This window comes from Cloeon dipterum, chromosome 4, assembly GCF_949628265.1.
Source record: "Cloeon dipterum chromosome 4, ieCloDipt1.1, whole genome shotgun sequence".
Classification (NCBI taxonomy): Eukaryota; Metazoa; Arthropoda; class Insecta; order Ephemeroptera; family Baetidae; genus Cloeon; species Cloeon dipterum.
In genome coordinates this window covers 9,869,250-9,880,264 of record NC_088789.1, presented here as the reverse complement: position 1 = coordinate 9,880,264, position 11,015 = coordinate 9,869,250, and the positions used below count along the sequence as shown (strand labels likewise).

Sequence of the window (11,015 nt, the reverse complement as noted above, 5' to 3'; positions counted from 1 at the left end):
CCGCAAGGTTGCTCTCGCGCTGGTGATGGTCGTCGTTCCGCCAGCTGTCGTCCCGCATGCACCTGGACCCGCGACCAGGCCAGGTGTTTCGGCAGGCAGGCAGCAGCTAGCGGCGCAGCCACAGCTAGCTAGCGTAGCGTGCCTCGTGACGTCAGCACCCCTCATTCACCCCTGGTCCTCTCTCTCTCTTTCTCTCCACGAGGCGCGGACCAACCCCTTTGCACGTGCAGAGCGCGACAGCAACAGGAAAAACCGGCTTCCGGTGTCCGTCCGCCCTGATTTTTCCTCCTCCTCTTTCGGCCGAATAAATTCGCCCCGGCAGCGTCGACGCGCGACTTCTGTGCATCAAATTTTCGGATTTGGCAAAAGCCGCTGGGCGCTCTCTCGCGCGCCTGGTGCGACTCAAGGTGAAGACACGCACTCAGCGTGCAGCGGAAGTACGCCGAGTCACTGGAACGGAACGCTGCCAGCCAGCGTCTTAATTGCCGCCCCGTTGCCAAGTCGCAACCCTTTTTCCCGCCGAAAAACAAAAATTTCTAGTTTTTAATTTTTTGAACCTATGTTTGGGCCGTGGAGATTTGTACGGCCGAAGTTCCTCCCTCGTAATTATTTCGATTGGCGCCTGATCGTTGCTGGAGTATGCAGCCCGCACGACAAACGCTCGATGCTGGTTGCCAACGCTTTCTTGGACATCTGGCGGCCAGCGATGAAAATGCTCGTCGGTTTTTCCGAACAGATTTGCGCGTGGCGCCCCCAGTTGGCCTATTTTATTTCATTTTCGCTTTAATCGCCAGAAAGGAAAATGTGGGAAATTATCATTTTTTAGCTCTTTAAAATTTTAATCAATTTTTTATGAATATAATTTTTAAAGAAAAAACTTGTGAATAATTCAAAGTCAATTAACAGGAGGCCATAGTTAACATTAAAAAGGAACACACAATTTTGTTCGTACTTAATTAATCTGTATTTTATGTCTGTTGTACACCTTTTGGTGTTTAATAAATATTTCATTTACAATTTTGTTCGTATAAAAATACAGTTGTTACTGAACGCATCCCATAAAACAGAAAAATAAAAATGTATATATGGTATTAAAGTCATCAAATCGTCAAACCTATGTTCATTAAAGGTCATGGATTTATCTAAAAACTTCATTAACGGTGGCAATAAAACTGAAAAAATAGGTCAAGGTTTTCCTAATTGTTTTTAGACTTTCACATTTTAATGGGGCATTATTATTTCAATAATAATTTGGTTGGGATTTCGTCACTTTGCTATTATTCTTCTCTGCCTAACCTTTTATGGTGCGGTATTATTAGGCAACCGGTATTCCAGCTAGGAGTGACTGGGAGGGGAACCGGTAGTTTTTAAGACATGAGGTATCAAAACAAGCACAAGCATGGCCGATAAAGGAAAGTCTCCTGAGGAAATTGTGGCCGGCTTTAATGCCCTTCGCAATGAACAGCGGCGGCTTGCCCTCAAAATATCGGAGATGGAAGTTGACCAGAACGAACACAAGTAAAATCAAGCTCGCCGCCCATGCGCCCAAGTCAAAAAGGTCTTTGTTTTAGGATCGTGGTAGACGCCCTGGGGAAGATTGAAGATGATCGAAAATGTTTCCGCCTAATCAACGGCGTGCTGGTCGAACGCACCGTCAAAGAAGTGCGTCCGCAGCTTCTGCAGAGTCTGGAGCAGCTTGGCGAAGCCATCCGGTTGCACAACGAGGCGTTGACACGTAAAGGAACTGAATTGAACGACTATAAAGAAAAATACAACATCAGAGTGAGGAACGCCGGAGACGAAGAGCAGGAGAAACAAGAAGCGCCGAAAGCGCCCCAGCAAGCTGGTGTTCTTGTCAACTGATCCCTTTGAAGTGACTTTTCACCGTGATACGTTATTATCCAAAATGCACGTGCAGATACCTGTAAAATACTATAATAAATCAAATTATACATCTCCGTGACGTATTTTTGAATTAGGCCGCCTTCGACTGACTGCAATGCGACGTCTCTACTGGCCAATGGCAGTTGGATCTATTTTCTCTCGCGAATTTACTGTTACACAAAAATATAAAACATTTAAATAGCCAACCTTTTGTTTCAATAAAACGATTTAATTTAGCCCCAGCTTTATTTCTTCTCTACAATACTAATGCAACTGGCTCAACACAAGCTGTGAATTACATAAACATTATCCGCGGATGACTACCTCACGAACTAATTTCTTGCTAGTTGCTTTATAGCTTCTGAATCGGCCGACCGTCTTCTCGGTCACATCCAGCAATCAACCATGGTAAGCAAGTCATCCGTTCCCATTTGTCTGTCATCTGCGATCCTTTAGTGCCCCTTGATGCTCCTAGGTCTTTAATTTTTTGAAAAAAGAATTCCTTAGTCATTAGCGGCTAAAATGGCGGCCGCCCCTTTAGGTTGTTCTCCACCCCCTTGGGGACGGTTGCGACCCCAGATGACCGTTTTAAAAAGAAACCGTTTAATTTTCCCTCGACCCTTGGATCGTCACAATGTTATATGTGAGGTCTCATCGAAAACTCCGACCTAATTATAGGCGGACCAACTGACTGAAGAACAAATCGCTGAATTCAAAGAGGCGTTTTCATTGTTCGACAAAGACGGCGATGGAACCATCACCACCAAAGAATTGGGAACCGTCATGAGGTCCCTTGGACAGAATCCCACGGAAGCTGAGCTACAGGACATGATCAACGAGGTCGATGCTGATGGTAATTATATTTATATCTGCAGCCTCTAATTTAACTGTTGCTATTTGTTTACATAGTTTTTGAGTGCTTTATGTACTGAATTAATTTTAGCCTGTTACCCCTGAAAAAGGGCAATAGGTGATCTTTGCTCTGCCTTAAATTAGAGGGGTGACTCATCGCGTGTAAATCATTTTCTAAGTCAAACACATATTTTTTTTTTAATTTGACATTATAGTGTTGTTTAATTTAATTGTAAATATATCGTTTTTTAATTGTTAATTAATGTTATTTTCAGGCAATGGAACCATCGATTTTCCCGAGTTCCTGACCATGATGGCGCGCAAAATGAAGGACACTGATTCTGAGGAAGAGATCCGCGAGGCCTTCAGAGTGTTTGATAAGGATGGAAATGGTTTCATTTCGGCTGCTGAGCTCAGGTTTGTGCATTCGAGTTTTTCCAATCGAATAAAATATACTTCTATTGCTTTTTCATCAGGCATGTCATGACCAACTTGGGTGAGAAGCTGACTGATGAGGAGGTGGATGAAATGATCCGTGAAGCGGACATTGATGGTGACGGCCAGGTCAATTATGAGGAGTTCGTCACCATGATGACCTCCAAGTGAGGTGCCTGCCGGCCCTAATTTATTACTTGAAACACATTCCACCACAGTCATTTTTACATTTCCAAAGATAAATACACACAACCACACACACACACTCATCAATGAATCACTCGCTGAAATTGGTTGTTTGATTGGTCGGTCCAGCCCAGACAGGGCCCAGTCCAGAAAGAGATGACTTTTCGGTCAAAAATTGTAAAACAACTAAATAAATTTTAAGAAGTTAAATTAATACATTTTGCGTCAGTTTTTCCTTTCTCGAAATGTTCATCTTTGTGTAGTATTCTTATTGCGGTGTGAAACTAAAGATTAGGAGGTGCGCAGCTTGTAAGGGAAGCATGACATGTGTAGATTTCATTTTTAGTTCTTATCATTAACGAGTCAGCTGAATTTGATCAGTCGAGGAATGCAAGTTAATGATTACATTATTTTCAAGCCATTTTCACGTAATTAGAGACCCCTGTGACATTGATTTGAGTGGGGATAAAATTCTGGTACCAGATGTAAGGAAATAAAAAAATATTTTGACATTTCCATTAGGTTCTAATGAAACAAAATAATCAAGTATGTTACGTCATAACTTGTATTTTTTATTTTCCAAACATAACTTAGGGGTATAGATATTTTCAATTGCCCATCCTGAGCAAAATTGACTCGATGCTCTTGCGCGCTCTCAGTTATACTTCCAACCATTTTTTACTAACATAGTTTTACAATTTGGTTTGCTTTATGTGATATATTTTTGCCTTTGATCTCATTATGTACACCAAGAGAACTGCAACCAAAAGTGATAGGAATAGTTATGGAAATTCTTAAGAGTTTACTTTTTTCTCAATACGATCGAGAGAAAATCTTAATTATATTTACAACAAAAATAAAAAATGAGTAAGCCAAGGAATGTTGCGGGATTAGCACAAGTCGGGATTGTCTTGCACCGACTTCTTGATTCTTAAGAGGATGGTGGTGTACCACTGATCGAACCTAGAGACTGTGTCGTAATCCTTAACAGCTTCTGTGAATCCATCAACGTTTTGCTCCTCCATATGCTCCATTAGCACCTTAGAAAAAGAAAAAAAATATTTAATCCAGCAAAAGCGGTTGTCTGTCAGTGAGAATGATACCTTAAGAAGTTTGTATTCCCTCGCGTCTTGGAAAGCTGGATACTGCTGGATGTATCGGTCCAGTGCAAGCTGGGCGTTCAGCATGTCAACACAGAGGTGGCACAGACCAGCCCTGAAGAAGTACTCTTTCGCGGAATACTTGAGGAGGGAGCTCTCTAGCGAGGTGGCGGCAACTTGCTCGTAAATTGAAATGGCTTTTTCGTAATCAGCTAACTGAGCTGCGTGTTGGGCAACTTTCAGGATGCATTTATTGGCAGAAGAATTGGACTCCTCGCCTCTGAAATAATCGGCTGCTTTTTCATAATGCGAAGTAGCAGCTTCAAGGTCAGGTGCCTCTGTTTCATAAATTTCAGCGATGGACTGGAACAAAATATAAAATATTTAAACACAGAATTTTAATGTTTCTCTTCCTTGTAATGTTGATAAATATATTATGCATTTCTGATAATCATTGTGATAGTATTGAGTTGCATGACTAATAATTTTAACTTGAATGCCTATACTTTGTGTGATTCATATATTCTACTCTCCTCTCACGCATCAAAATCTATCTGCCACTGAGAGAAGTTAACTATGTATAGCAATTTTTGTGTTTAAAATTTATGAAATGTATCTATGCTAATTATTGAGCAATCAATATTTTACAGGGACAAACTTGAAACTCATTCCTTATGTATTATTGTTTCTTCCCAATGATAAAAACAGAGGTGGAAAAATACCTGGTGATGCCGAGCAGCCATGGTGAATCTGCCCATGTCTGTGTAAATTTCAATGGCCTTTAACAGACAGCTGACCGCCTCATTGGCATCGGACTTCTTGAAACAATTGGCTGCATCTACGTAATTGGTGGCCGCGTCATGCTTGCTGTCTGCCTTAGCGTGCAGGCTGGCTGCCTCGCAAAAAGCTTTTCCAGCCTCGTTCCATTTCTTTGCCATCTTGAACATGTTTCCTGCCCGCTGGTAACATTCCACCGCATCCTCCACTTTGGACGAACCACTGTGAACGAAAAAAACAACGATTAAATTTATTCCAATTTGAAATCATTTATGACCACTAACTTATGTATCCGGTCAGGAAAAAAACAATGAAGAGAAAGTGATTTCAAAAAGTCTCAACGCAATTGAGAATAGAATGACGACCCGACTAAACTGTCCGAAATAATTTTTTTTCCTACCCAAAAAAGAACGACAGAAGTCCCGATGGCTTTTGAAGCTTTGCTCGTGCTTCGGCCATCAAAGCATGACCTTTGGCCTCGGAATCTGCCATTGTTTGGTGTTCAAAATTCAGCAAAAAGTGGAAGAGTGAGTGTGATCGGAAGAGCAAACTGAAGGACGTAGAGCGTAGTAAACAGTATCAGATGATAGTGCAATTGCAGTGCAGTCAACGGGGGCGTGAACTGATGACTCACGACTTTTTTGATTGGTTTATTGCCAGAATTTAAATACATCGCGCGGGAAAAATATTTACTAAAAGTAGAACAGATGATATTATCTATGTCATTTAAGCTACGCGCCAGGATTTAAGACTCCATTTTTTAAGTTTTACACATTATCACATAAAATGCAATATTTTTAAGAACGTTTCAGATCTCTAATTGAGAAAGTATGAAACGCGAGAGAGTAAATTATTCGAATATAATATTGAGATTAGTATAGGAAATAAATTTAAAATTAGTAATGAGGGAGAATGAAAACTGATATTATTTTCAAACTAAAATGACATGATGACGAACATTATTATTTATAACTGCTTTTCATGCCCGTTCCGGTTGTTGTTGCGGTTTTGTGGCTATTTCATGATAGGGAAATGCAAATTTAATGTTTGATTTAAGAAATTTCAGGTTTAGAAAAAAACTGTTTCATTGAGGGCCTTTACCAGTGAAGGAATTGCTTAATATTATTATAGTAATGCACACTTCTTACCAAGACGGTGAGACAAATATAAATTATTCCATTATTCAAGTAAATATTATATTGATATAATGAGAATTAACGCAAGCATATAATATCCAAAGTCATTATGAAAATATTTCTATTAAAGTATATAGCAAAAATGATCAAATGAAATAATTTCAAAAAACATATTCAGTTAGTTAAAAAGCCTCATTTTGCAGAATATTTTTTGTGCGCCAAAATTCAATAAACGGTGACAGCAACGCTTGAAGGACACAATATTAATGCGCAGTGAAGCACTTCAGCAAGGCAATTTGAAGCTCGTATTTTCATCTTCATCTATAATCTATCAGCCCTCGCGTAATGAATGCGTCAGGTTGTTCAAATATTCAATTTTACGCTGAGTAAAAAAATGCAAAAGCGGATGAATGGTCTCTTGGTGATGCAAGAAACGGGCAAGGAAGGCTTATTATTGATTGAACACGCAGGCTTTGGCGTAACCCCGAAACCCACTGTGGTGCTCACCCCAGTGGCCCCTAGAGTGTCCAATCGCTAAGGTAACTTACCCGAATAGCTGTCCAAAGAAGCCATTGGAGCGGTTCAACTTTTTCTCAGCCTCCGAAATGAGCTGGTAGGCCTTTTGCTCGGAGTCGCCCATGGTTTTTGGTGCTCGAGTGCTCACCAGCCGATGGCTGCCTCGCTATCGATTGCGGGTGCGGCCGTGCGCCTGCGTCACCCTCGGGGTGAATCGATCTCTCTCGCGGCCCACTTCAATAAGGGCCCGCGCACCCCACACTCGCTCCCACCCACTACCTCACACCCTGTTGACCCTCGCGAGCGCCGCGAACGTGCCAAAATCGCAACATAGATGCCAATCATGTGCAATAGTTAAGATTAAGGGTGCAATTCACCCTTTTTTGTTTCTTTGCAATTACCTATTATTCGAATAATTTTTCAAAGGGGATTTAAATAAAATCAAGAGTATTTAACCTTACGTAAATAGTTAATTTATTTTAGCTCTTTAAATTTATACTCATATTCAAAATATATAAATGAAGTAACAAATACACAATTTCTAGACATTTGTGATAAAATTAATTTGTATTAATGATTTATATAATGAATTTGAACATTTCCTCTCACACCTTGCAAGGACAGGAACGGCCGGTGGCCGCAGAGGCCGAATTTCTTGTAGGCTTTAAGTTTCCATACTGAATACCTGATCCGATGCGATCAGGATCAAGCTCGCCAGACTCGATTTTTGTCACAATTGCCTTAGCGCACTTTGAGAACGCCTCAACCACGTTTTGACCGCTCTTTGCTGACGTCTCCAAGAACATAAGTTCTGCAACAGAATACAAAAATGCTTCAACATGACAGCATGACACTAGTGTTGATGATAGGATAAAAATTCAGGGTTCACTAAACCTTTTTACATATCCCTAAGGTTTTCTCCTACGCAGTTCAACTAATTTTTTGCGCTTAGGAGGTGCGTTCAATGCGATTAAGTGCGGTTTAAATTTTGCAGATATAAAAGACAAAAGCAGAGATAAGAGACTTTTTTATTTAGTGAAGGCCAATGTGAAACATTGCCAACTAACTTAAATCTATGCTTCTAATTTCGTTCTTTACCAAAGGGCTTTCTACTTACCATTTTCTTGTGCGAATCTGCTAGCCTCTAGGAAAGTGACTTCTCGCTGGGATTCAAGGTCACTCTTATTGCCTACCAACAGGACCACAATGTTTGGGGAGGCAAGTGATCTAGCGTCTGCTAGCCAGTTAGCGAGGGCGTTGAAGGAATCTCTCCGAGTCACATCATACACCAGGAGTGCTCCAGCAGCACCTCGATAATACGAACGAGTTACAGACTTGAACCGCTCTTGACCAGCGGTGTCCCATATCTGCAGTTTCACTTGCTTTCCGGACACCGGCACAACCTTGGAACCAAATTCGACGCCGATTGTGTGTGATGAGTCCTCCTTAACTAAAATAAAACAACGACACAGTGCAATTAATAAAAGTCAGCAAATAAGGAAAAAATTACCAACGGAAATATTATAAGCCTAAATGTATCACATAATGGAATCTAAAAATTTTCAGGATGACATTTCCTTAAAATTTTACAATCCAAATAAAATTGTTTGGATTTGATATAGATATGCATCTTGCATGATATTATATCAGATACATACATATGTATATAGCTATGAATTGTCAACCTAACAATGTATTTATTTGATAAAATTGTCACAATAACAACATTGATCTTCAAAGGTTCAAAGTCATTATTTTGAAATTATTGGTAGATTGTTGAAAAATCATTTTAGTGAGTTAATTGGACTTCAGGGGTGTTCTTGATATTTCTTATTTTTTGTTTTGTTTTATTAATTTAATCGCTTAGCTTCCACTTGATCAGCTTAAAACATGATATTTGTGTATTTTTTAATATTAATGTTTTTTGTTTATGATATTTAAAAAACCACCTATAGTCAGTCATTATGTCAAATCACAGAAAGACTTGAGTGTATGTATCTAGTACATATATTGGCTTTTATTTAGTTGCTAAGTAAGAAGAGTTGCAATATTTATAATTTACTACTTGATAAACAATGGGTCTAAAAAGGGAGCGAATTAGGCGTCATACACACGAATTAAGAAGTAGGGCACTTTCTTACATTTAGACTCGATAAATTGATGAAGCAGACATGACTTTCCCGTGCCCGCTGATCCAATCACCAGGAACTTAAATAAGTAATCTGAAAAGAGGCGTTGAAAATAATTAAATAGACTAAAATAAAACTGAAAAAGTTAAAAGCAGCCTACCGTAACTCTCGGACATCGTGGATCACATCTGGGAACTGACACAGACAAGCAACAGCAACAATGTTCAGGTTTGAGTAGGTATGTACTTCTCGGTAATCTTCTTTTCTTTTCTGTCAAACACACACACAGCTGGCAATTGCCAACATAACATTTATTTTCTCAAATTATAAATAAAATAATGTTGCATATAATATAATTAACATCGTATAAGACAAAAATAACGGTTAAATATAAAAATAAATTTTCATTGATTGCGCATAGTGAGAAAAATACGGATATTATTTTTTTCAAATGGATTTATCCCACATTGTTGGTAAGCTATCTAGATGATATCAAAATAACATCGTCATTGCTCTTGAAACCGGTATTTTTTCAAGTCACTAAATTGTAAGTTAGTGTTTGTGAGAGCGTGGGGTGGTATAGACCCCCAGAATTAATCGTTTTTAAAAATAAATATGTAATAATGTATTTATTTACTATATTTGCAACTGTCTAGTAACCTATCATAATGCCTTTTTATGTATTTTTACGTCACCGGTTATTGTTAGTACACACTCAAAGAAACGTAAATAACACCGTGTAGTAGGCGTAGTAACGTAAACGAAAAATCAACATTTGTGAGGATTTAAAGCCGAACCTGGCCGAACTCAAGCCTCTGCGTGTCTGCACCAGATTGGCCAGGAGAACTTGCCTCAAAATTTAAGGGCCAGAAAATATGAGGGCCACGGTTGCTTTTCTAGTTTTGCTCGTAGGCATATTGGCCTGTTTGGCGGCCGCGGAGACTAAAAGGAAGTTGCAGATCGGCGTTAAAAAGCGTGTAGAGGGCTGCACAGTTAAAAGCCGCAAGGGAGACTTCTTGCACATGCATTACACGGTATGCTATATGAACAACACGTCATGTTGACTGTCTAGTCTAAAAAATTATTTTTCTTTGCACTTAATAATATGTTTTTATAGGGCAAACTGGAGGATGGCACTGAATTTGACTCCAGCATTCCAAGAAACCAGCCTTTCACATTCACTCTTGGCTCCGGTCAAGTCATAAAGGGTTGGGACCAAGGACTTTTGGGGTAACACACGGACTTTTATTATTATCTATTCATTCCTTTTCAACTCTATCGAATATTAGTGGCTCGCTTTTAATTTATTTCCTATCGTGCCTCAAATATATGCACAAAACAGCTATGACAATTTTGCTCGTACATAAATACAACTTGGCCTGTTTGGCGGCCGCGTAGACTAGAACGAAGTTAATTGCAGATCGGCGTTTATAGTTTAAAAGCGTGTAGAAGGCTCGCCATGGGGACTTCTTGCAAATGTTCAGTTCTATTTTTTTTAAATAAACTGCTTGAATTAAATTGACACAAAATATAAGATCAAAAGTTGAAACCATTGTAAATTTCATTTTAATTAATTTTTTTAATTATTTCAGGATGTGCGAGGGAGAAAAGAGAAAACTGGTCATTCCATCAGATTTGGGTTATGGAGATAGAGGATCGCCACCAAAAATTCCTCCTGGAGCTACTCTGATTTTTGATGTGGAACTCTTGAAATTGGAGCGTAAAGACGAGTTGTGAATTTTGAAAATAAACTTAAAAAAATTATCAGCCAAACAAGTTTCAATATTGGCAAAGCACCGCTTAACCCTAAATAAAATTATTTTATATCCATACCGCTCAAAAGATAAGGAAAGCTCATGAATTAGGGCTGCAAACATCAGCCGAAACTACTATAGTAGTACAGGATGCATTCATCTTATTTTTAGGTTTGAATTATCTACCCGCCTCTATACTACAATCTTACAAAAAAGATGCTGTGGCTGTGGCTGCACCGCTGCAAG

The 11,015-nt window shown here is 39.4% G+C and overlaps 5 protein-coding genes across 7 annotated transcripts; 3 read left to right on the top strand and 2 right to left on the bottom strand.

Moving 5' to 3' along the window:
• Window positions 1-1,348: 1,348 nt before the first annotated feature.
• Pfdn2 (prefoldin 2) lies at window positions 1,349-2,090 on the top strand. Of its 2 annotated transcripts, XR_010575028.1 has the most exons (3): window positions 1,349-1,518; window positions 1,572-1,924; window positions 1,980-2,090. XR_010575028.1 is itself a non-coding variant. In XM_065487715.1 (2 exons), the coding sequence occupies exons 1-2, from the start codon at window positions 1,400-1,402 to the stop codon at window positions 1,861-1,863; spliced, it is 411 nt and encodes a 136-aa protein (XP_065343787.1). In that variant the 5' UTR covers window positions 1,349-1,399; the 3' UTR covers window positions 1,864-1,958. The 2 variants fall into 2 exon arrangements, 1 of the variants encoding a protein (XP_065343787.1); XM_065487715.1 differs by lacking the exon at window positions 1,980-2,090 and having other exon boundaries at window positions 1,572-1,958.
• Window positions 2,091-2,148: 58 nt separating this feature from the next.
• LOC135941916 (calmodulin) lies at window positions 2,149-3,573 on the top strand. The gene is made up of 4 exons (XM_065487713.1): window positions 2,149-2,292; window positions 2,563-2,737; window positions 3,012-3,153; window positions 3,213-3,573. The coding sequence occupies exons 1-4, from the start codon at window positions 2,290-2,292 to the stop codon at window positions 3,340-3,342; spliced, it is 450 nt and encodes a 149-aa protein (XP_065343785.1). The 5' UTR covers window positions 2,149-2,289; the 3' UTR covers window positions 3,343-3,573.
• Window positions 3,574-3,904: 331 nt separating this feature from the next.
• Window positions 3,905-7,078, bottom strand: alphaSnap (Alpha-soluble NSF attachment protein). 2 transcript variants are annotated; one of them, XM_065487711.1, is made up of 4 exons: window positions 6,919-7,078; window positions 5,180-5,456; window positions 4,461-4,820; window positions 3,905-4,397 (listed from the first exon to the last, which is right to left on the bottom strand). In XM_065487711.1, exons 1-4 carry the CDS (start codon window positions 7,008-7,010, stop codon window positions 4,248-4,250), a joined length of 879 nt encoding a protein of 292 aa, XP_065343783.1. In that variant the 5' UTR covers window positions 7,011-7,078; the 3' UTR covers window positions 3,905-4,247. The 2 variants fall into 2 exon arrangements, with proteins under 2 accessions (XP_065343783.1, XP_065343782.1); XM_065487710.1 differs by lacking the exon at window positions 6,919-7,078 and adding an exon at window positions 5,635-5,808.
• A 258-nt stretch (window positions 7,079-7,336) lies between these two features.
• On the bottom strand, window positions 7,337-9,332 carry LOC135941915 (ras-related protein Rab-4B-like). Its single transcript, XM_065487712.1, has 4 exons — window positions 9,176-9,332; window positions 9,028-9,108; window positions 8,004-8,336; window positions 7,337-7,697 (listed from the first exon to the last, which is right to left on the bottom strand). The coding sequence occupies exons 1-4, from the start codon at window positions 9,189-9,191 to the stop codon at window positions 7,492-7,494; spliced, it is 636 nt and encodes a 211-aa protein (XP_065343784.1). The 5' UTR covers window positions 9,192-9,332; the 3' UTR covers window positions 7,337-7,491.
• A 451-nt stretch (window positions 9,333-9,783) lies between these two features.
• LOC135941917 (peptidyl-prolyl cis-trans isomerase FKBP2) lies at window positions 9,784-10,782 on the top strand. Its single transcript, XM_065487714.1, has 3 exons — window positions 9,784-10,049; window positions 10,133-10,245; window positions 10,608-10,782. The coding sequence occupies exons 1-3, from the start codon at window positions 9,891-9,893 to the stop codon at window positions 10,750-10,752; spliced, it is 417 nt and encodes a 138-aa protein (XP_065343786.1). The 5' UTR covers window positions 9,784-9,890; the 3' UTR covers window positions 10,753-10,782.
• The last annotated feature ends 233 nt before the right edge of the window (window positions 10,783-11,015 follow it).